Source organism: Cebidichthys violaceus, unplaced genomic scaffold (genome assembly GCF_023349555.1).
Source record: "Cebidichthys violaceus isolate CVI_PGR_0920_01 unplaced genomic scaffold, fCebVio1.0.p SCAF_16, whole genome shotgun sequence".
Taxonomy (NCBI): domain Eukaryota; kingdom Metazoa; phylum Chordata; class Actinopteri; order Perciformes; family Stichaeidae; genus Cebidichthys; species Cebidichthys violaceus.
Genome location: NW_027176329.1, coordinates 12363698 through 12388090, shown reverse-complemented (window position 1 = coordinate 12388090; position 24393 = coordinate 12363698). Strand labels below are relative to the sequence as shown.

At 42.5% G+C, this 24393-nt stretch overlaps 2 protein-coding genes across 3 annotated transcripts in view; one reads left to right on the top strand and one right to left on the bottom strand.

Moving 5' to 3' along the window:
- The first annotated feature begins 1671 nt into the window (after positions 1–1671).
- zgc:114119 (Mediator of RNA polymerase II transcription subunit 30-like) lies at positions 1672–5602 on the top strand. The gene is made up of 5 exons (XM_068710633.1): positions 1672–1826; positions 2167–2402; positions 3335–3493; positions 3737–3826; positions 4557–5602. The coding sequence occupies exons 2-5, from the start codon at positions 2181–2183 to the stop codon at positions 4650–4652; spliced, it is 567 nt and encodes a 188-aa protein (XP_068566734.1). The 5' UTR covers positions 1672–1826; positions 2167–2180; the 3' UTR covers positions 4653–5602.
- Positions 5603–6465: 863 nt separating this feature from the next.
- ext1c (exostoses (multiple) 1c) overlaps positions 6466–24393 on the bottom strand; it is a 73031-nt gene continuing 55103 nt past the window's right edge. For both annotated transcript variants that reach the window (XM_068711296.1, XM_068711295.1), the window contains exons 3-12: positions 17939–18032; positions 15544–15651; positions 13376–13495; positions 11200–11332; positions 10730–10848; positions 10491–10586; positions 9979–10065; positions 9709–9869; positions 7257–7428; positions 6466–7144 (exon numbers count right to left, since the gene is read on the bottom strand). In XM_068711296.1, the coding sequence (XP_068567397.1) occupies positions 6959–7144; positions 7257–7428; positions 9709–9869; positions 9979–10065; positions 10491–10586; positions 10730–10848; positions 11200–11332; positions 13376–13495; positions 15544–15651; positions 17939–18032 (1276 nt within the window). In that variant the 3' untranslated portion in view covers positions 6466–6958. The remainder of the gene's footprint in view (positions 7145–7256; positions 7429–9708; positions 9870–9978; positions 10066–10490; positions 10587–10729; positions 10849–11199; positions 11333–13375; positions 13496–15543; positions 15652–17938; positions 18033–24393) is intronic.

Sequence of the window (24393 nt, the reverse complement as noted above, 5' to 3'; positions counted from 1 at the left end):
TTGTGCTGTACAAAGAAAGGTCTGTTTGGTACCAGCAACGGATGCTTGCAAAATATGGCCTATGGGGAAGGAACCCAATATGTTTTCATCTGGAAATTGTATTAGTTATTTTTTTTAGGTTACTTTATGAGGTGAGAAAGGTCGAGTAACATAGGCAAAAGTGTTTGATATTATTTCATATGTGTACTAATTACCGTACTATTATTATTATTTAGTATTATTGTTATTATTACTGTTATTATTGCTGATCCAAATAATCAAAGTGTTAAGGAAAAAGAAGTTAAATATTCCCTCAGACAATAGAGATGTTGTCTTGATTAATCTCATGGAAATTGATTTGAACCTGGATGTTTTTTGTTTGTTTCTTTGTTTTTTTCCTATGAGCACTTGAGTTTGTTGCGATGTATAATTGTCAAACCAGGCATTACGTATCTGTAATTGTCGTCTGTAAATCCTCGGGCTGCCAATAAGAAAACAAAAGAAACAAAGAAAGAGTGAAATGAAAACATGAAACGTTTACAAAGCCGTAAAGTGAAGCTGGAGCCGTGCTGCTTCTGATTGTCTCTTTGACGATCCCTGCTGTTCATTGTCATCAGTGTGTTCCTTCAATGCCTGCCTGCAAACCAAATCTCCCCCGAGGACACTATTAAGGCTCTGAGCTGAAGTTCTGCAGTGAACACACACAGGACCATTATGAAAATAGTGGCTACACAAACACAAGGAGGGAGGCAGAGTAGAATCAGTTCAGAGTCAAAACAGGGTACAGATGACTTACTTCAGTGACACATGAGCAGATCGGGGAAAAGTAAAATTAGCTCTGCTTTCAGCTTCACAATCAATTATGTTTCTTTTTTTCTGCTCTTGCCAGTTTCTGTTATGTATTTTTAAAAACTAAACTCAGATAGTTATACCTACATGGTTATTCCATTTGCATTTGTTAAGGTTAACACAGGGCTTTTTAAAGTGTAAGCCAGACCACATCAAAAACAGAATGTACTTCCTTAAAGGTTCTGGCCCGTGACAAAAAGTGCAACCTTTGATCTTATGTAAACCACAAATAAAGTCAGCCGCATTGACTTAACAAATAAGCAAAGCAGGCCAGCCCGGGAATGATAAATGATTTGCCATTACCAAATCTCACTGGGCTGGCTGGGCTTCAACTCATATGACCTTTATTTAACCCAGAAAGCCTAATATTATTATTGTTGTTGTTGTAAGTTTATTTTTTTTTAATAATTGTGTATAGCGGGACGTATATACTTAGTGTATGTGTATCAAATGTGTATTAAAGTGATGAATATATGATTGATTTATTAAATGACCCAACAGTGCTATAAAGTATTTAAAATTGGCTCCAACTCAAGCTACAACATAAAAAATGCTGCTTAAACATTGATGCATCAGTAACATGCATCCAATAATAAATCGATCCATACTGATAATAGGCGTATGCAATTTCACTGAAAATACCGATTGGAGGACTTCAACGTGAGTATTTATACACCGCAGTAGTGCTACTTTCGCTGATGTAGAGGATCTGAATACATGTGAATACGTTCAAGATGATTGTGTTGTAGTAAAGTTGGTGTTTACATTTTCCTTAAGACCTACTGTCTCCATCTAGTGGCGGGAGTTGTGTCCGACTGTGACCGGAAGTGACGCGATGAAAACAATAACGTGCAGCGCTCTCTGAAAGAAATGAGTGGGAAGGTCTCATTATGTCGTATTCAAATTAATAAATAAGCAAGCGTTATTTTATTTTTTTGCAGATACTAGTGCAAGGTGGAGGTATTTGGACGGCGGTTACCCCAAGGACCTTGTTTTTGGTAAGCGGTTTTCTGTACTCGCCGCCAGCTGGTTAGCTAGCTAGCCGCTAACTAGCTAGCCTCGATTAACGTTATCGACTACCTTGTTTAGCCACCAAGATTAGCTTTTGGCTGTTAGCAAACACGCGATGTTTCTTTAGTATCTAGAGTGTGTTTATGAATAGACTATGTGGAGTTTGTTATAAAAGACAGAAGATAGAGTAAGTTAGAGCGACGTTACATCGTCAGGACGTCATGCAAATGGTTTATTTTGAAACTCGTTCAAATATTCAAATTCTGAATGCTGTGGTCTCACGTGACCATTTTGTCACTTTCTCTCGACATCATTATTTTCACCCAGATATTTGCGTTGGGATGGCAGCCTCGTTACCTCAGAAGGCGGGTGGGATGGCAGGGATGCCCCCTCAGCAGCAGCCCCACCCGCCCCCCGGTGCTGCCTCGGCCGCATGTCAGCAGCCCCCCCAGGGAGCCCTGAGAGAGATCTCCCCAGTGTTCCTCTGTCGGATTGGACAGGAGACTGTGCAGGACATTGTCACGCGCACTATGGAGATCTTTCAGATCACAAGAGCAACGCAGGTACTGGACACGCGACTGACAGCTAGCTAGAAATAATGATTTCAATGAACAGGGGATTTTTTTAATTTTTTTTAATTCAGGAATCTGGAACTGTTTTAATGCTAAAATCAAATCTCACATTTGATTTATGGATCCTACAAATGTGCATTTAGTAAATAGTTAAAGTTGCTTTAGATTGATTAAACAGTCGGCACTAGTTTTTCCCACCTCTATCTACTTGAGCGGGTCAGAATATTAGCATTCAGTCATCAAATCATAATTTTAGTTTCCCTTTACAAAGTAAAGTATAATAATTTCTTCTCTAAGATATCTTGCAATAGCTACTGTTAGAAAACTTCAGTATATAGTATACTGTGTGTAAAAAGTAATTAAGTACCACCATCTGGTCCTCTGTGTGTGTGGATGATAACCAACTGGCTGCTGTTTTTCTAGCTGACAGGGTTCCTCTGTTGTCTGTCAGTCTGCATTTGTCCCATCCTCCTCTCTGGCGTATCTGCTTGGCATGCTTGTCAGCATCTGTCTTATTCATCCTTCCATCTCCACCTGATCTGTGTCTCTAATTATCTCTCACTATGCTTCTCAGTGTGTCACTCACCTCCTCCAGCTTGTCCTTGTCCATTAAACTGAGCAGAGTTTTTCTTTCTCTGCACTGAAAACTCTCAGAGCGAAGGAGCTGCATCAGGACCGTGGACTCAAATATTGTGTTGCGATGTATTTCACCCAGACTTTAAACATCCTCGTCCGCACTATATAAACCAAGGAGAGGGGTCCATTGTTGACGGTGTTTTACACTATCAGCCTTTTACTAAACAAGCAATTGAGAGTATAAAAAGAAACAACCAGTTCTGATATCTGCACAGTACACTGCTATCTGAACTAAAAATGTCTAAGGCCGTTTAACTGACAAGAAACGCTGTGTGTCTTTGACATAGCTTCCTAATGGTGTGACCCAGAGCCAGGCGATGTACCAGGACCGCTTTGGGAAGCTCCAGGAACACCTACGGCAGCTCGCCCTGCTGTTCAGAAAGCTCCGGCTCCTGTACGAACGCTGTGTGGAGATGACCTCTGACCTGCAGGAGGAGCCGTCGGAGGTCCGTAGGGAGCATTAGATTTCTGCTTGTATATCAGTTTTCTTTTCAAATATTCAGCTTTTTTTTTTAGAAAATATAGCTTGAAACGACACTGAAAGTGATTTAATCTTTCTGTCATTTGATTATGGCTTGATTAAATGCATTTGCAGAACAGTCAGTGTATCCTCTGCCACTTGTTACACTTTTCTTTCATGCATTCATAGACAGGAGGGGTAACAAGCTGTGTGTGTTGTGCCTCCTCAGCTTCTGCCATACGTTGGAGAGGAGCTGGTTACTGTCAAAGTGGTGCCCTGCAGTTCTGCTGTCAACCAGGAGAGAAAAGAGGTTCTAGAGGTGTGTTCCTGTTTTCCTTCTTTGTCACAAGTATTAATTACCAATAATTACCACGGTGCTGTTGTCACATTGCAATACAATTAGTTGTTATCCTGCATTCACCCATGCACTAATATATAAAATACATGCTAAGTAATTAAAGATTGGTGGCATGTGCCTCGTATTGACAGATATTGAAGTGAGACGTGTTCTTGGAAAATATGAAGACGATACAAGTCCAACACTGCTGCAGCTAGGGAGCTTCCCTTTAGGCTTTGGGAGAGTACTGAGCAAGACAACATATTTAGCTTTTTCCCTCCAAATGCCTCTAGATGGCAGTGGTGAGACAGGCTGAGGGTGTGGGTGAAATGCAGGAACCATGCGTCATGTGCAGCATTTGTGAATTTAAAACCAGGGTGTTTTTGTAAACATGAGAGCTGATATTCCAGCGGGATGAAGATTTCAGGCAGGTTTGGAAATTGCAGACTAGTGGAAAAGTTTGCCTGAGCCCTGGCAAGCTTGTTTGCTTTATCAACAACTTAGTTGGAGGCAAACCAGTTAAAAGTATATTTTTTTTAATTTGACAAAATCCTCCAGCAGAAATGATTGTGAATGAGCCTCAACTATTGACTATTGTTGATAGAGAGTAAACAAGGTGTTTCCTGATTGCGGATGATTGTAAGGATTGTTATTGTGAAAGAGAGAGAGGAGATTTACTGATGGATGCCATGTGTCTCTGGTTTTCCTGCAGAAGGTACGTCAGAAGAACCAGGAGATGAAGGTTCTGATGGATCAGATGAGGAACCTGCTGTGGGACGTCAACGCCATGCTGACGCACAGGAAATGATGGTCCCACCAGATCCACTCTCTTTTTTTAGAGAGCCATTCCTCCACAGACGTGTGGACTGCATGGAGGCAAAGACCGGTTGAAATGAGGCGATTTCTCTGTGATTTGGAACGTGGGACCTTTCACTTAGGGGCACTTCATCACTGAAACTCACTCACTGTTCACAGAACTTCCGCCGTTCATTATTTTTTATATTGAAGATGTTGGTGGGGAAACTAATATTAAGATGGGATAATGATTTATGAGCGCTAAAAAAAGGGCAACCTGATCCACTTCGACTCCAAGCATCGCTCTCTTTTTCAAAGAGTCAACTGACAACCCAGTATATGTTCGACAAGTGCTCCACAACTGTTATTGTGTCACTGCGTTTATTCTAATAACTTATGGACTCTTGAAATAATGAGTTGAAAACCTGTATTGCCTCAGGTGAAAACGTTTTTGTTGTATGCCGTATTCATGGTGTTTTTTCCCCCGGGTGCTGACTCGACACCAGACAGACTTGAATTCGCGGCAGGTCGTTCTTCCAGAAAGCACGGGCGCTGATCTGATGACGACTGTGTTTACAATATGAACAATTGGCCTTATTATGTTCTGTCAGTTGTAAAGAATTCAAATTAGCCCATTGGCAGCTATGTATCTCAGGTGCTTTGTGTGTGTGTGTGTGTGTGTGTGTGTGTGTGTGTGTGTGTGTGTGTGTGTGTGTGTGTGTGTGTGTGTGTGTGTGTGTGTGTGTGTGTGTGTGTGTGTGTGTGTGTGTGTGTGTGTGTGTGTGTGTGCGTGCACGTGCTTAATGAGATTAGCTTCCTGAGTGCTAGGCAGCACACCTGTTTACCCTGAGGGGGGTGAGACTAGCTTGCCTGTGAATATATTTTTGTAAACTGGGACTAAATGTAGTCCTACCGAGTCGTTTTCTTTTTTTTGTATGAAATAAACTTCTTTTTTACATAACCTTTGAACATGTACTTTTAAGTCCTGCTTTCAGATACAATAGCTCTGACTTTGCAGTCATTGTTTCAGTTCCAACCCCGAGGGTCGATGTGGGAATGCATGATTGAGATTGTGTACAAGTACATCATGGCCTTTCCACCAACACGTAATGATACACATTTTATACTTTTGTGTTCATCCGTCTTTACACACCGAGGCATCAAAGACCACGAGAACCCCTGCGTCACAAAAAACACAGGGGACACGTTATGGAGCAGCATTTTGGTTACTGTAGTTATGTTGTAGAGTCATTTTACTGCCAATGCTATCCGCCCGAAGGATTTCTCCATCAAATTGATTGCTAGAACAATAGAATCCCAGGATCTCGACCGTGTGAGGCGCTGCTTGGCCCAGCGTCCATCGGACAGGAACATGTGCTGGTCTCAGTTTATATGATGTGTTTACACAATATGAACTGGGCTCATGGTTACTTATTAGTGAGCTGTGGAAATATTAAGTAGTAGTGCGCTTAGTTGAGAGCAAAAGTCAAACAGTCAACACAAATATTTGATTTTTATAACTGATATTAGAACATTGTCATTTTTTTAACCAATTATTAAAAGCACTTGTTCCTGCTTCTCAGATTCTTCTCAGACGCTTTTTGCACTCTCACTAAATCAACGTATGCTTTCTACTTTTTCCAAGGAAATGCCAGATGGTCTCATCCTACATGTAATGCTGATGTTCAACTACTTGAGTGTTAAAATGCACCGTGAGGCATTCTGGGTTCTTCATTCTGACCATATTTGTCTTTAAATAGCGTGTGCCAAACAAACTTAATGCAGCGTCATGCCAGACTTTTCATTTATAAATCTTTTTATTGGTTTTACAGTTAGCATTTTGATGTGAAATGATCTGTTTCCATGGCAACAGTTCCTGCACAGTAATGCTGAAGGAGTGCATGGCACCAATATCAGTCCCTCCTGGCAAGAGATTGCCATTTCCTTCTCATTGTCACAGCAATAGCAGACATCCCGAGTGTTCACACACGTTTCTTTTTTTTTTTTTTGCTGTCCAATAGAGATTGTCCTTTCTCAGTGAGAGGCCCCTAAATGTTCTCCTTGTCTTCCGAGACTCGTGGAGGAGGAGAGGGATCATTCGAAGTTTATTCAAACTTGTATAGGCCCCGTTTCTCTTCATATTCATATGTATATAGTCCAAAACAGTCCACCAGGGTCTGTCTGATAATTGTACTTTGTCCATATCCCAGACAGTCTTCAGTGTCCCATCTTGGCCGTCCTCCACTGATTGGTCCATTAAGGCCATTGGACCAGACCTCGATGCTTCCCAGCCGCGCTGTCCATTTCCGTCCTTCATTTTTATGCTCTCTCCAGGTCTTTGTACTTCTTGCGGAGGACAGACACTTGATCTTTGAAGAGTACAGGGTCTAGGCGAAACTGAGAGTGGACCAGGGGCATGTAGCCAAACCAGTTGGTGAAGGTGTTGACGCACTCCTGCCGCTGGTTGAAGTGCTCCGGGTTAGCCCAGGGGACACTTTTTGTACCCTGAGAGGTAGAACAAGACATTTATATTATTTAATGTCATTTATCAACCAGCGCTGACCTGACATTTCAGTCAGCAGCGTCCACAGACTAATAAACACAAGCGGCTGCCTACCTGTGGACTGGGCAACTCCTTGTACTGCTTCCTTTGAGCCACTTTGATTGGCGGCAGGTGGGTCACAGCAGAGACCAGGAAGTTCATAAGGATGTCCTCGCAGTTGGAGGTGCGATCCACCAGAGTGCGCAGGGACTGGGGCAGGTAGTGGGTGAACAGGTAGTGGTAGTACCTGTGGGGATGGGGAAAGTGTTAATAATGTTATTAAAATATAAAAAGAAGAGGATAGGACATCTGCGTTGAATGTATTCTTTATGAGAGCAAACAGGTTACAGTAATTTGGAGATAAAGAGGACATAGCATGAGCTATAGCCACTAATCACTTCCAATAATTTACAGAGACCACAGCCTCAGGTTCAACTCCCACCCCAAAAACACAAATAATGAACTCATATAAATACAGCGGGGGGGGGGGGGGGACTACACAAGCTAAATTATGGGTCAATTTGTAAAGCCTCTGTACACCCACACAGGTGTTTTCAGTTGTTGTGGCTGACTAGACCTCTGCTCTGGTTGAAGGTGAGCTGGAGCTCTGATGGGAGTTTATGAGGTCACAAATCTTCATCCACCAATAAGAAGGATAAAGATGTAACTTGTCCCGCCCCTACAGGTTCAAGGGAGCGAACAGAAGAGAAGAGGGCTAATCAGCCAGGTAACTGAAAACACCTGTGTGGTTGTCCACAGTCTCTTCTTAACCGTTCGTTATCTGTTTCTGTTGGTTTTGCTGCAGACATTCACCACCTGAGCTACTTTTCTGAGAAGAATACCAACAAATACAGTGAAAAGGAAGTACTTACACCGCTGGCTTTTCTTATGGATCCCGTAATATTAATAACTTAAGTTAAGACTCCATGATTTCTACAGTGGGCGATCTAAAATCAATATGCATGTCCACAGTTTTTTTCATATTCGGTTTTAAAAAGGCATTAATCAAAAAAAATGTATATATATACTCTATATCTCAACCAAAGGATTATGGAACATTTTCTCACCTCAATAACACATTGCCATATTCATCTTGCAGGAATATTTTGTCACACCTATCGCCAGTGTGAAAAACCTGATGTTCTGTCTCACTATTATTAGTCTCATCTCAATTCTAGACTCTTGCTCTTGCACCCACAGCACAGGTAATCCCTTTAGACAAGCACATCAGCTAAACACCGAAAATAAAAATGTATCGCAGCGAGTAAAGAGACAATGTGATTTATCACCGGTGGAGGCCAGGCAGCCAGCACCTGTACGGTAACAGGCATGGTAGCATCGACAGAAAGGAGTAGACGGTGTGATGTATGTTGATGATATGTATCTGGGACAAGTTAACCATTTCGCCGCCAGTGGGATTAGATATTAATAGTGCACAACAAACTCAACCCCTGTGGTTCAATGCATATGCTCTCCATTCCTTCAAGAGCTTTTAAGGAAGTGCTTTCTTTAAACTTACTAATTTCGCATAACATTTGTCAGACCTAGCACCTGTCACGGTCTTCTTTTAAATATGTTTTAATAGGGCTAAGAAACTACATATGACATACAACTACAACTTCATGTAATTTGCAATATCACATTTATTGTGTTTTTTTTTCTTTTTTTGTAAAGCAGCCCCATCGTGAAAAAGGCAGCACTTTACCAACACAACATACAGTAAGTATTAAATAGTTTGTGTGTAAAGGACTCAATTGAGGGTTCTCACGATGAGTAAATAGGTTTTAACTGGCTATTCATTTTTATTGCTCAATGTCAGTGGTGAGTGGGCCTAAAGTATGGGTGAGTGTATTCAAATTTAGAATAAAAATGTGTTTTCATAGTAACTGTTGACAAGATGACCACTCTCAGAATGTGGCTGGCAAAGTGCTCTGCCTGTGGAGTAATTGCATACATATTACATATTATTGTATAACAGCTCAGCTCTGCCATCGCACGTATCTACTTGAGGCTTTTCGAAATGATCAAACTGCTTGAAGTAATTCACCCTCTCCTTTTCTTTTTCCTCTTGCTCAACCATACATATAATTATCCTCCTTGATTCTGTTTCTCTCTGTTTGATTGTCCCCTTTTGCTTTTCGTGTTGAGATTCATATCATTATCCCTGCTGCTGCAATTCATAAAGGTGTCCCTTGTTTTTCATTGTTGATCTCTGAAAGCCAATCTTTTTTGATCTTAGTTGCATAACCAATGTGAACAGTATAAGCCTGTACATATGTTATAATAGAGTAATGGAAATGTATACGAGGAAAAGCCTATGTAGCTCTAAATGGTACCTTCTGTTTCTAGCTGAAATATCTCGACTACTATTGGATGGATTGCTATAAAATATTATTCAGACATTCATGGTTCCCAGAGGATGAATCCTAATGACATTGGTGATCCCCTGACTCTTCCTCAAGTGCCACTGTGAGGTTGATGTGTGACAAGCTAGCACTAAATAGTCTGCTTCAGTCTGTTGGTGTACCTGTGGTAGAAAGCAGCTCCAGTCAAGACGATGGAGTAGTCGTTGGTCCATTTAGAGGTGTAGCCCCAGGCGCGCTTCAGGGGATCCCAGAAGTGGCTCCTGGGAGGGTAGCCCACGATCCGCTCAGGGAAGCTCCGCCACACCAAGAAGGCGAAGTTCACCTACAAGGACAGACATAGAGCGCTTATATATTGTTGCTACTTTTTCCAGAAATATTGATTTTTGTATGTGTGCTGTTTTGCCGTTTATTGCTAACACGGGTACACACACCTCGCTGGTCAGCAGAACCGTATCCTCGTCCAAGCTCAGCACTGCTTCTGTCTCTATGGCAACATGAGGTAGGAACCGACTGGTGGTCTGAGAGGAGAAATACAGGGGTAAGTCGTGGTTCTGGTACTGTAGGCTCCACGTTGTCTGGCCTGTGCTTAGAGACATTATGAGAAAGAGTGAGAGATGATCACGTTACAGTAAATCATGTTGAGTGACTGAGACGAGTGAATCACTATAGATTTTTCCTTTGGAATAAAAACAGAGAGACCGACAGAAGAAAGGGAGACAGAAGAAATGTCGAGGATGAGTGACATTTATGAAACCGCAACGCCGCACGGATCGGTGGACATGTCGGATATACACGAGAGTAAAAATAGAAAAATAGAAGAGAAGGACCAGAGAAACGGAGTAGCAGAGATGGAGAATGAAAAGAAAGAGTCTGTGTTTGTCACGCTGTCACTCAGACGTCACAGCCGGCTTCAGTGTGAGTTGCGAGTGGCTTTGGTTCTCACCTTCCTCCTGCCGTCTGTCACAGTGAGGGGGACGGGCATGGGAGGCCACTTGCTCCGACCGGGCGGCGGCTTCTCGCTGTTCCAGAGAATGATGATCTGGACGAGGATGGGGGAAATCATTTTACATAACATACACATACAGAGATTGATGCATTAGACTAATCAGAAATAGCTGCTGATGAAAGTATGCTTCCTTTTTTTTCCTTTTATCTCTGGCTACATTTTAGTTAATTCTTTACCTGGGAGCAGTATTTTGACTTGGAGACCACCTGAAGCAGCTTCATGATTGGCTGGGACTGGGAGACCAATGGGGAAACAGCATGGATGACCGCAGTGAACTCCTGACCTGGACTGACCCCTGAGCAAGGTAACACAAAGACAATATAAGGGTAGCAGAGAGTTGTGTTACCAGTTTTGAATATTAATGAGGTGTTCCACAATACATGAAACATATAAAAGTGTATCTGCATCAGTCCATCAAGGATCATCAGATCAATTTAAAGCGGCTATATGTCTGAGAGACTCAGTCTGAAGGAGGGAGTTCCACAGCTTGGGGAAATAAATATTTATATTTGATTATGATTTGCTGGTTGAGTGTTGATTGCTCGACTCTACCTCCACAGCTCTGACATAATAGCCTCATCAACATCCTCAATGTGCAATCAAGATTTGCATGTTGTGCACACTCATTTGAATAGAGTGTGTTTACCTAATCCCAGGTAATAGAACGGGAAATGCGTGAGGTGAGTGGAGTACTCTGGTAGGACCAGCAGACCTCCTGGCAGGGAGTTCCACATGTACTTGTTCCTTGATATGTGAGAGAACACACGGTCCTTAATGATCTGTGGAGGAGAAAAGAAAAAAAAAAGGATGAGGGTTGCAATGTGAGGCGCAGAGAGAACAGTTAAGTGGCTGCTGTGCTCATCTAGTATAAGCCTGCACCACATTATTTTCTCCCTCCTCTAAGCCGCTGGATGAGAGTCTCGGCGTCTCATGTAAACTCAACTGCATTCCAGACCTGACACACTTGTGTTTGCATTTTCCAGCAAACCCGAAGGATGTATTTCCCATTGTACACCAACAGGAGGTGTCCACACAGCATCCGCTCTGAAGCCCTCTGCCTCACTGACCTCAGGCTGACTGCACAGCTGTCTCCCATGGGGGAGAGGTTCCCCTCTGCATGCTGTATGTATATAAGCAGCTTATCACCAACCTCCAGAGCCTCTCCTTTATTATCTCTAGCATAAATCCCCCGCAGCAAATGCATTAGGGGCTGCCAGACCTGCCTTTACAAACATCAGAGTGCAAAGCCTACCACTCGCTGTGTGATTTTCTTCAGATTTCAGAGGGGTTAATTCCGTTGTTTCCCCACGTTTTTTCTTGGTCTGGTATTTCTTTTCATGCGTCGTCTAACCCTTGGGCTAACCTTCAAATGACATTCTCTTTGCTGGAGCAACCACCCTTTTGAAGTGCATTTCTTCTCCATTTGTTCAAAGGCAGCAGGGTAAAACAAAAGACGGACGGAGAAAGATGCATGTTTGAGCAAGACTGGAAGCTAGAGCTGTGAAGTTCCCCGACTCTTTCAAAGATGAAACTTTTTCTGACCTGCAGTGATTTCTCACAGTCTGATAACAGCAAGCAGTGAGGTAGAAACTGGCAGGTTGAGACGGATATTTGCGACGTAATGATATATCATTTCTATATATTAGGGGATTTCTCTGGGACTTCAGGCGGATCGCATGTGGCCTGCTTTGAAAAGTTCCCGCAGTACAACACAGAGCTGAGTTAGTAAAAAGAGTAGAACCGAGGAGCATGGGACAACCCCGTAATCATAATGATAGAAGGATGGTTTGATTCAAATGTGAAGGGCCTTTCTGAAAGAGGGCTGATGATGATAGCCCACAGGCAGTAGACCGCAGAGAGGCAGCAACTGCAGCATGGCTGAAAACCGGTGTTTACAGCAGAGGCTTCTTTTGGGAGATGTTTTCACTGCACATTCCTCGACACAATTGTATGGTAGCAGAAACGACGAGTCCTCAGAGTTATACATTACTTTAATTAGTCAATACTCCGCAGCCAAAAGCAACAAGCTCCAAAATGGATTTGTGGGAGATGGAGAGAAGTCTTAGTGGTGGCATGAGGGGACAAAGCTAGGATTTGATAGGATACAGTCACAGTTGTACTGACTTATATTACTGGAGTTTACGACCAGCATTCAAAACCCCTAGATTATGAAGCAAAATAAATTCACTGCCGTGGAATTTCTCGCATTGCGTTTGGTTCTGATTTACTTTGACAAGCAGATTTGTGACGAATAGTAAACCTTTGTTTGCCAAATCTTTGTTTAGGTCACCAAATGGGAGATATCGTAGCTGTCGGAAAGTCCTCATATCTCCACTTTTGAATTGTATGTAGGGGGCACATTTTATTTTCTGACTTGGTTGCTCATACGTCTTTTTAGTAAACTGTGCAAAATGCTTCTCCTGTTAGTACCGAATGGGGTTGTCCCTATGTTCCCAGGGTTCTATGTTCTTGATATAAACTAACATTGTAAGAGATTGGTGAGGGCTGTATTTGCAATACAAACTGCAAACAAATGAAGGGAGATGGAAGTTTCAAATACAGTTTGGATGGTAAATGTTCCGCCACTGTGGAGATATTGATGCTCTTGCCCGCAATTTCGAGGTTGTAGATTTCAAGGAGTATGACATCAGTTTAAAAAAAGCCAGAGGTGAGAATCTGCACAGTAGCGGAAATAAAATTACACTGGCTAGCTTCAGTAGTTACCAGCTAGCCCTACGAGTAGAGCCACACATTTTACAAATACTTTCTTTCACAAAGCTTTCTGTGACGGGGGTCTTTATGCTGCTGAGGCTGAGGCTCACCTCCAGTGTGGTGAGGACTATCTTGTCCACAGAGGACAAGTAGGCTTCCCACAGCATCTGGGTCCTCTGTCTCAGGGCCAGGACTCTCTCATTCCCTACTGCTCTCACGGTGGATGGCACCTGAGAACAAAAGATTAGACGAGTAAAACATCAAGACAGTGGGGAAAAAAAGAAATTAAAAAAAGAACAGAGAAAAATTGCCAAAGAGTTTTACTTTGGTTGTTGTTTTTAAAGCAAATCATGTCTCTTAAAATAGACTAGAAAAGAGACAAATGGCATTGAAGTGATCAAAACTGTGTAAAACGCATCGTGTGGTTGCTTAATCTGGGCCCCCTTAAAAACACACATTTGACACAGAGCTGATTTGGGGATCTGTTGTTCAGATAATTAACCTTTAGTAGTGAGGACCACATTTGCAGTTTTCAAGTGAATCACCAAAATTGATTTAATCACTTAGAGAGTTAAGCTCAGCGGTTCAATCAAAGTGGAAGAAAGCCATGTTTGAACTGAGAAAAGTGAGAGCAATTAACTCATTTAAACCCCTTTGTCTTAACACACTTTCTAATGAGCACCAGTTAAAGAAGTTGGGATGCCACTGAATCTCTGTTTCTCTCTTGTTTCTTTAAATCTTTGTTATTTCAACCTCTCTGTCTCTCTTCCCATACCTCCCTTCCTCTGCATTTCACTACCTTACTCCCACCTTTCCCTTTATTTCCAGCAAAGAACATCTGAGGAACGGCTTCACTACAGCGTCGTCCTCAGTTTGTCTGAAGTGTCTGCACTCACTCAGCCTCTCCTGCAAAAAAACCTCACACTACTTAACCTCAGATCATAGACGCCGTGAATATTTGTGTGCGTATTACAGAGTTTTTTTTGCAGGTGTGCAAAAATGCCACTGATGAGGTCAGCGCATTCGGCCCACCTCTGCCCTAATTGGAAAATGTCTCCCCTGCTCTGAGCTCTCAGGGGCTTGTTTCTGTTCATTAGCTGAATGCCAATTCATGTCCTCTACTGGGCGAGATCAATGCTGAGGAGACGCGATGCACTTTGTCTGAGGAGGAGAGATAAAGGTTGTAGCCGAGAGTGAGCCGGCTTTGGTTGCTCATTGTGTTTGTTTGTGTTGATGTGTGTGTCTGAGTGAGAAGAGACGCAGAACACAGAGGTTGTGTGAGTGCTTTTGAACTGAAGCTGGATTAACGCCTCTGTGGGTGTTAAATCTCAAAGGGCTCCGACCTGTAACCGCACCGCTTGATACAGGTAATAGAGAGCCGCAGAGCTATCGGCTCAGTGCCATCTCTTAATCAGCATTTCTTTTCTTGTGGTTTACTCTCCATATTCTCAGACAAATTGCCATCCACTAAAGCAACAGCTATAAGAAATGTCAACCGTTGGGATTTTAACAAAGTTGAACGTTTACTTCGTGATTCATTTTGGCTCCCTATTCCTTTTTTTTGTTTCCCAGTGACTATGTGTACAGTTAACCTACATTTCAGCCTCTATATGCACTGTTTTATGAAGGAAAGCATTGACCATGGCTCTGCAGAAAAACATTGTGACCACATCGACTCTACAAGTAGCAAGCACACCGACTGAGCAGACTCTGTGTCTACAAAGGATGCGTTCAGGCGCTGTATTGAGTGTAGGTCATCTGAGTTTTGGCAGCCCTCAGAACTGTATTACTGTAGTTACGCGTAAAAAAAACAATAGACGTGAAGGGAAACATATGCTTCAGGTCACGGTTTAACACGTTTGACGAGTGACAAATGCGCCGAGACAGATGACTGAAAAACACGGTTGAAAGTTGATTATTGATTCTTTGAATTTACTCTTGTGCACGGCCAGTAACTCATTTGCATTTTATGTCAATAACTTGAAGCATCTTCTGAGGTTTGCTCAACACAAGATGACCTCATTTACAACTGAAACACTACAACGTTTGGGTATATGACGTTTTATACAGATTTAATGTTGAGCCTTACCTATAGATGCCTCTGTGCAGTTGGATTGCTGTCTGTACCAACACCTGCCGATGATTGGTCTTTCCTTCTTTTTGTTTTTAAAGTGTAGTAACAGCCCACTAGCATGCTGGGGCCACTGGACACCCTAAAGGTGAACCCAGCCATCAGGATGTTGTGTGTCTGTGTTGTGTGCACCTTTCTGTGTGTTACCTGTAGCAGTAATCGCTCATCTCCCTCAATGACCGCCTGGTTCCACTGTATGACATCGGAGAACGGCAGCTCCCAACCGTTACTCAGCAGCACTGGGATACACGCCGCCTGGAGACACACACATACGAATTTAGCGAGTCTTGGAGAGTAACTTTGACGCTGATAAACCAACTGATAACACACTGAAATATATATATATATATATATATATATATATATACATATGTCCCTTTTAATTGTGATCAGCTGCAGTTTGACTGGGTTCCTCCCTTGCTGCCAGCTCTTCTTTGGCAGTAAACAACATAACATGACAAACTACAGCTGCATGAATATAAAGTAATCTGTATGAGTTCAGCCGCAGCTGCTTGGCACTGCAGGCTGAGCAGACAATATGATCAATACCCTTGTGTGTAAATGTATGTGCAGCTGAATGTGTGTATGTGTGTGTGTGTGCATGCAAGACCCCTATAGGGTGGCTAGAATGAGTAATAATTCTTATCTCTCCTTTCCCAGGAAGCCCCAGAGGTTTGTTAAAGACTGTCACTCATACACATGCAAACACACAGATGTGGCTGACAGGGCTGACTCTTTGTGTACTAATTAGGTACAACCTCTGAGGGGACATATGCAGGGAAGTAGCTAAACTGATAGAAAGAGAGGGATGGGAGGAGAATAAGAAGGAACCAGTTGATACGTGGAGGAATCATGCTTTATTAAAGCAGATTTTTATGTTGCCTTATCCGCTCCTCTGACAGGTTTTTGATGTTGTTCCACTTTCTTTCTTTTTTTTTCCAAGCCTTCCTTTGGTCTCCCCCCCATTTCTCTCATTCCATCCTGCTCTCTTCCTCTGTGTATGTGGTCTGGAGTGTTGATAGGTCTGGGTGTTATTTTGCACCCTCTAACACACTTTTTTTCTAATTAAACCACCAGAGAACAGCAGCAGCAGCCAAAATTGGCGGAGATCAAACGCTCTCTCTGGCCCACCGGGGGCTTCCACGCTACTGCATTTCATCCGAGAATAAACCTGCTGAAGGACACTCAAACAAATAGGAGAGTGTTTTTGGTTTGTTTGCATTGGGAAGGGGGAGGGTTTGAGTAAATGTGTGTGTGTGTGCATTGGAAAGCTGGCAGCAAGTTTCCTACCACACTGGTATTGGTAATTGCCGGTTCTTTTGTGGGCTTGGCTTGGCTGGCACCAAAATGAAAAAAGGAAAGAAAAATACACACAACCGAAAAAATCTTAAAAAGAGAGAGATGTAAAAGAGAGAGGACATCAGGGAGGAAAATACTAAGAGAGAGAACGAGAGGACGGATGAAGAAGACGAGGAGAAAGGGACCATGACTGCTGCCAAGTGGGTTGTGTGTGGATTTGTCCATTCAGCAGACATCAGCGGTGGGGCAGGCTGCCACTCCTATGGATGCTTCCGGACCATTCACACACACACACACACACACACACACACACACACACACACACACCCCAGAGAGCAGTGCGGCCAGGGAACATTTTAGCAGCCAGGGTTCAGTGTTCGGCGATTCTAAAAACAGCCACTACTGCTTCCTGCACTGGTGTGAGATCATCGACTTGGGTGGCAGAGAGAGAACGACAACAGACAGGTTTAAACCGCTCTCTCACTCCGCTGCCTCTGCGGCTTCTTCATTGTTTGTGTACTTGTACATTTCACTGATGGACTTAAATGATAGTGTAAGTGTGTGCGTGTGTTTGTTAATGGACCCATTTTAGTTTAAAAGGCCTCGCGAACTGCAAATAAAGCCTTTATGGTTGGCTCTGCACTCAACACAACACAATGGTCTGGGGGAAAACACTTGCAGATGTGACCATTAAGGTGTCAGTAACCAAAAGACTACATAAACCACGGCCCTGGAACGTAAACATTCTGCACCGTGGTGCGCTTCCTTGTTGACCGAACGGTATATGAGCTGGAGCTCAGTGAAGCAGAGCCGTTTCCTGGAAAAGTGTAATTTGGTCACTCTCAACAGCGTTATCCAGAGGGGAAATGCTGCAGCTAATGTTGTTCTGATGATTGCTGTGTTGGCATGTGGCATGTAGAGACTTCAGCCGTTTGTTTATGTGGGCCTCAGAGAATCTGGAGAGTCGTAGGGCACTCAGGCAGGATGAATAACAGTTCTTAAGAGTTACTCGTCAGAGTTATGTGTAAGTGAGTGATTTATACTTGTTAACATACAGTATTAGATAATATCAGTGGTTTTGCGCGATAGCATTAAATATAGACAAATACACCAATAGTGAGAGCAGAGGGGTTCGGGTTGATCACTGTCCCATCGCTCACAGTAACGCAGAGCATGATCACATGGTTGACTTCTAAACTGAATGTTATTGACTGTGTATCACATTGAATAATATATATTTTACCTGTAGAGACTCCAGGAAGCGAAAGGAGCCCAGGCGTCGACCTCGAGGCACCAAGCAGAAGGTGGAGTTGTGGAGGAGCTCCTGGTAGTCAAACCTTTAAAAAAAAGAGAGGAAAAATTATAATACACAGATCTGTAGATCATATTTCATTTTATTTTTGCAGCATTAAAAGCAGGTATGAGGTCAAAGTTTAAGATGCATCTTTCAAGCTCTATTGAAGAGTCCAACAAATGGTTCAATAGCACAGTTATGTGTCTGCATGAAAATATGTGTTGGAAACAGAACAAACCTGATTTGACTTTAAATATGTAGTTATGTTTCTGAATATGCTTTGTATGTGTTCAGATAGAAGCCAAGATGTTTGACATTCTTGGCCTCTGGTTGGCCTAAACTGTGGGTTGAAACACAAACCAAAATTGTCTGAGAGAATGGAAACACACATTCATTTCTTTCTTTTTTTTCTAAATGATTTATTGTCAGGTGGTGTGCCTGAACCCAGTTAAATAACAAATGAAAGTCAGAATAGACTTTGGTGTAAAAAAAAAAAAAAGAAGTGATTATAGGAATGAAAAATAAAAAATAAAAATGGACCAATGTCCACTGATGTGTCAACGATGAATACATTGATGTGTGGACGATGGCAACAGGAAAGCACCAACCCCTAACTACTGAAATAACTAAATGACAGCAAACGTATCTAATAAATAGGCTGCCAGTGTTGTGACACACTCCTCTTTTGATAAATGATATTTAACATATGTCACACAAAAAATAAACCAGGACTTTTGTGGCTTTGCATTTCTGATATTTAGTTATAATGGCTCAGATTATGAGCAGCAATAAATAAAATAAAGTCCCCACTCTGCTGACATGTTGGCACCACTACAGATAGCTACAGTGCGTTGGAAAATATATCCATCACTGAGCTCATAAGTAAATATGCCCTAATCTCTGTTCGCTATTGATTTGTGTGGCAGACAAGAAGGCCTGAACTGGTGCCACTACTCCCACTGACTGATGCCATAAGTCAGCCAGGCGAGCTCCACCGCTCCGTGCTCATATTTCAAACCGGCGCTGTGAAAAAGAAGCCCAATGGAAACCTCTGCATCAATGCTCGCCTTCATCCGCTGAGTGGAACAGCAATGGACGGGTGGCGCAACGGCCTCCTGGTAAAGAGCTGCGCAGTGGAGTAAACAGATGGGGAAACAAACAAGCTCTTATGGGAGAGCTCACTCCGCTCCTCCTCATCTCATTACTACGCCCCCCCCCCTCCTTTAGGCCCTGCTCCCATCCCGCTCCCTCCTCGTCTTCCTCGTTTTCTGCATCCAACTCTCTGCTTGTTTATTTGCAGAAGGGACGTCAGTGTAAAATATGCCAGCCATTAATCTTCTCACTCGCTTTGGTCTCGTTTAGTTTTTTGAACAAAACGAGAGGCCTGTGACGAGACACAGGCCTCTTTTTATTTATTTTTTTTGTTTTGCTCCCTGGATGAGAAAATTGGAGATTTCATTGCTGATGTTGGCATGAATTAACACGGATACACTCAGTCCTGGACTTCAAGAGCTGAATGGATGTCACTGTGTATTCAATATGAATGTGTCAAAACATGGGAAACGGACACGCACATGCATACACAAACAAGCATCGGTTTACTGAAAGGCAGCCTTGTTTGGCGTCTGCTACGCTTCTGCGCTGATATTCCTCCACCTGTTGATAGAGCCTTGCCATGGCCACTGATGCACCATGTGCATGTGTGCGTGGGCGTGCGATGGATCTGTTTGCATCTGCAGCAGTATAAACCGGAGCGGTGATGTACATTTGAAACGATTCTCAGAGCCAAAATACCAGTCACGACGATTTTAGAGATTTACACAACGTATTGTGACACAACGTAGGAATTTTTTGAGTCCAAAGCTTGTTCTGAGCTTGGGATTTAGGTAAACATATTCATTTAGATATGCATGAGTAAATGGATTGGTAGATTACATCTCTCAGGATACAATCTACTACACAAAACTCCTGTATTCATACATCTGGGGCAAGGGAGTAAATAACAAAGTGTGTGTGTTACATTCATAAGCAAATACCTTTCATCTCCTGGATTAACTATTTTGTTTGGGATGTTGCTTGGCAAGTTGCCATAAGAATTCATTTGAATGGTTATGTTTGCATGGGAGGGGCTAAATTCACAAGAAATAAATTCACATTTATAAGAAAGAAATTGAATATTCTCTGACATTACAAAGTCCAATTCTTTGAAATCAAATCGCTCATGTAGGAGAAATAAAAAATGTCAAGGAACCACACTGCTTCACTTTGCAAGGCTGGATCAGGTAAACACTGTTGTAACGCAGATTGCAATTTTTGTATTATTGCTATTTATTTATGTTCATAAAACAGAGCGAACGCCAAAGATAACGCATATATGTATCTTTTTCCTCACAGATTTAGCACTTTAATCTTGGAGAATATGCAAGTTTATTCCTGTAAACATACACTGTAATTATTACTGTTTGACCTACATTGGCCCTAATTTGCTGTCGCTGTGTTGTGTGCTTCTGTGTGTATTTGAATGTAGTTTCTAATGTGAGACAATGGGACCTCTTGCACGTCGCAAACACAGTGAGACTGCGCTGGTTATTCTGACCCACTTCTCTCTCTCTGTTCCTGTCGTCTGTGTGAGTCCGTGCGTGTGCATTTGTGCGAGTTTGACAATGCATAACCAGGAGTGCGCTTGTGCATGAAGTAATGTGTGTATGTGTGCACGAGTTGGTCCGTCTAGCCGTCCAGTCTGCCGGCTGCTGTTCTTTAATGAGGGAATGTGCTTAAATGCAGTGAGTGAATCATTTTAACAGCACTTTGTTTCCAACAACAGATGACCAAGTCTGCGGTGTCTCTCCTTCACCCCCCCGCCTCTTCTTCTTGCCTTTAATTATGCAGGTGTGTGTCATATAGATTCCACAGGAAAATCAAAATGAGTGTATGCGTATGGATATGTCCTGGATTATTACACAATGCCAAATGTCTGTGTGAATGTGTGTGTGTGCATATGCGTGCGAGAGGATTGGTTCGCCCACATTAGGAAATCAATTAGCAACTGTTTTGATTTGCGGTTTTCAAGGAAAATTATAATTTGCATGTTACAGGTTTCTCAAATTTTAAAATGTCTGCATATGATAGCAAATTAAATATAGAACTGACTCTGAAGACGTTATCTTGGGCTTTGCAAATTGTAATTTGGGTGAACCGACCTTTTAAATGGCCTCTTTGGCTTATCATACACACATGAAAAATCAGAGCATGTGCATGAGAAAATAACTGAGTCAGTGTGTCTGTGATGGGGGGTATGGCTCGTAGGTAAACCCAGCTAAATAACAATGACTCACTGTGTATTCATGTGTGTGCGATTGCATGCATGTCATTTCATATCGTGCGTGGTGAGGAATGTACCGCACTAGACTCCTTGCATGTTAATGTGGGAAAGCATGCATACGGTATTATGAACTGTAATGTACACGCATGGGCCTGCGCTTACAATAGAAGAAAAGGGGCTTTACATGAATCCTGTGTGCACTGGATGCCAGTTTGTTATCTGGGAGCCCTCATTGTGATTGTGCTCAGATCTGGTGTGTGTGTGGATGTGGATGTGGATTACATTAGATTAGATTATAAAACAGATACACTAGTAGATTATTATTATGCTTTGTTTCGACCAGTAGTCTAAATCCACTGATATTCAATCTACAATGATATGACAAGCAGCAAATCCTGCATTTAAAGCTGCTTTAATCAATTTTGTAATATGAACAATAGATTAAATGACCATGTATGTGAAAGGGGTCGCGTTGTTACAAACCCACAGAGAATCACTCGACTCTGCAGTTCCCTCAGCTCTATGGAGCTTTTTGGCATCTTTAAACTAATCGTTTTGCTTTTACAGCCTGCAACTTTAACAACAACAATGTTGGTGAATAGCTGGCGGATCATTTAGCGGCTAAACGGCCACGGGCTGTATTCATAAAGCTTCGTAGTACAAAGAGTTGCTCCTAGTGACGAAACTCTAAGAACATTCTTAGAATGATGTTTTCTAAGAATTTCCCCTTAAAGTTTAAAAGTTAGTGACAAAGCATCTTAGCCCTTAAGAGAGCTCCTTTGTGAGTCGGGAGGAGAACTTTTAAGAGGCTTAAGAGTTTCTTAAGCAGAGGAAAAAACGGCGAAAAGCCAAAGAGGTAGGACAAATATATTATATATAATATTGAGTTGATGAAACACCGCAGATTGGATCAGGGATAATGTTTGAGGTCGATCTCAGGCTTTGAGGTCATTGTAGGCCTATGGCTTACAATGTATTGAACAGATCATTACATTAAATATTATTTATAATTACACCATGCCTGAATAGAGACACAATTCTATGATTAAGTCTATCGACTTCACATCATCACTAAGAGAGCTTTTTTTCTTCACCCCTCTTTAAAAGAATGCAGCATACCTCCCAACGGAGTCAACCACACCTCCTCACTGAGGAAAAAGTTTCTGTCCCTTACTTGCTCAGAGTTGCTCTGAGAAGTTTGCTAAATCACTCCGAAGCTGTCAGAATGTTTCTGAATACAGCCCAGAGATTTCCCTCAGGAGGTGGCAGAGACAAAAACTGAAATTAAAGATGAGTGAATACTGGACTTACAATTCATCGGGTGGACACAAACACGACTCCGGATGAATGCTAATGCTGCTCCGTCTCCGCTAGATGTGTAAATAAGCAACTGTTTGCTGACACGTCCACCATATCAAATGTGCCACCGTTGGGTTTACAGTTTCTGTGGCCTCCAAGTGGCCCAAACAAAAATCTGTTAATGCAGGTTTAAGATGGATCCAGCATATATTGCATAAAAGGTGAATTGATTATAAATCAGCTATTCTTTTAATCAACTTATTGTTTCAGCGCTGTTTATGCCTGGTGTCCTTAATGTTTTGACACAAGGTGTTTTCTGAATACATTTTCATCTCATTTCTACGCTCTTGATTGCACATTGTGAGTGTTTGTGTTTTGTGATGAAAGACCCTGATTGTGCGTACAAATATCTTTACAAGTCAGCACTTACGCTGCCTCCTCCCACCTTCTTCCCCCCCAGTCCCTGAGGAGGACACATATAGTTAAATATTAAACATCCAATATGGGGCCAATCTAGGTAGAGGGATAAGAGCAGTTGATGGTGTTGGGAAGCACAGATTGGATGTCTCCATATTGCTATCCTTTTTCATATTTATGTCTCAGATAACCACAGTCTCATACAGAGACATAAATAGAGACGGAGAGTTTCTCACACACACACACACACACACACACACACACACACACACACACACACACACACACACACACACACACACACACACACACACACTGCAGGCTCTCTCTGTCTTCATGTCAAGGCATTGGGCTCAGTATGATACCGCTATCATCAAAGCTGTGTTTACTATGACGGCACCATTCTGAGTCGCCAACTGCATGCGTGTGTGTGTGCGTGTGGGTGTGTGCACGTTTTGTATCGTCTGATAAGCAAATCTACCTCTCCATCGACCCCATCATCTCCTGAAGCCCTTCCTCTCACCCTGACTCGTACTTCTGTTACGTTTCTTCTTGCCCTCCATTTTGCCAGTACATGCGATTCCTCTTTATTTCTACCACAAACAAAATTGCAGTGTTTCCTTCTTTCTGCCTCATGCCTTGGTGTACACTCATTCCTCATGTATACTAAACACTGTCCCTTCAATGGATATTGACTGAGTGAAAGCGGGGAGAGGTGAGGGATGGAGGGTGGAGGGGGTATGTAGGAGGGCGGATGCTCCTTGATCGACAGCAGCTTCTGGTCGGTTGATCTCCGCTCTGCTTCCTGTAAAGGTCAGGTGCCAACAGGGCGTGTGTGTGTGTGTGTGTGTGTCCCTGTTCATGAACACAAGTGTGTGTGGTTGACCAAGATTATGGATTAGCCGCCACAGCGCTAACGGGCCACTGTCAATACTTTTCACTCTCATGTACACCTCATCGAGCACATCAGAAGAGACGGTAACCTCAGCGCATGCGCGCGCGCACACGCACACGCACACGCACACACACACACACACACACACACACACACACACACACACAAACTCGTGGCCGAAGCAATGAGCCTCACCAGCAACATGCTGTTGCTCCATCACTGTTACTAGACAATGACATTTAAATGGGCTGTGTATCATGTACTGCACCATGATATTGTTTCATTTTCATCTTTGAAAAATACAGAAATTAACATTTTGTATCACAAAATCCATTAAATGGACAAAGAAGTGGGCCCAAACTTCAAACGATCTCTGTGGTTCAGACGTGTAGGAATATTATTGTACCTGGTAACTGTGCAATTGAGATGCAAACTACAGAGTCAAGTGATCACAAAGTCTCCAGTTCGACT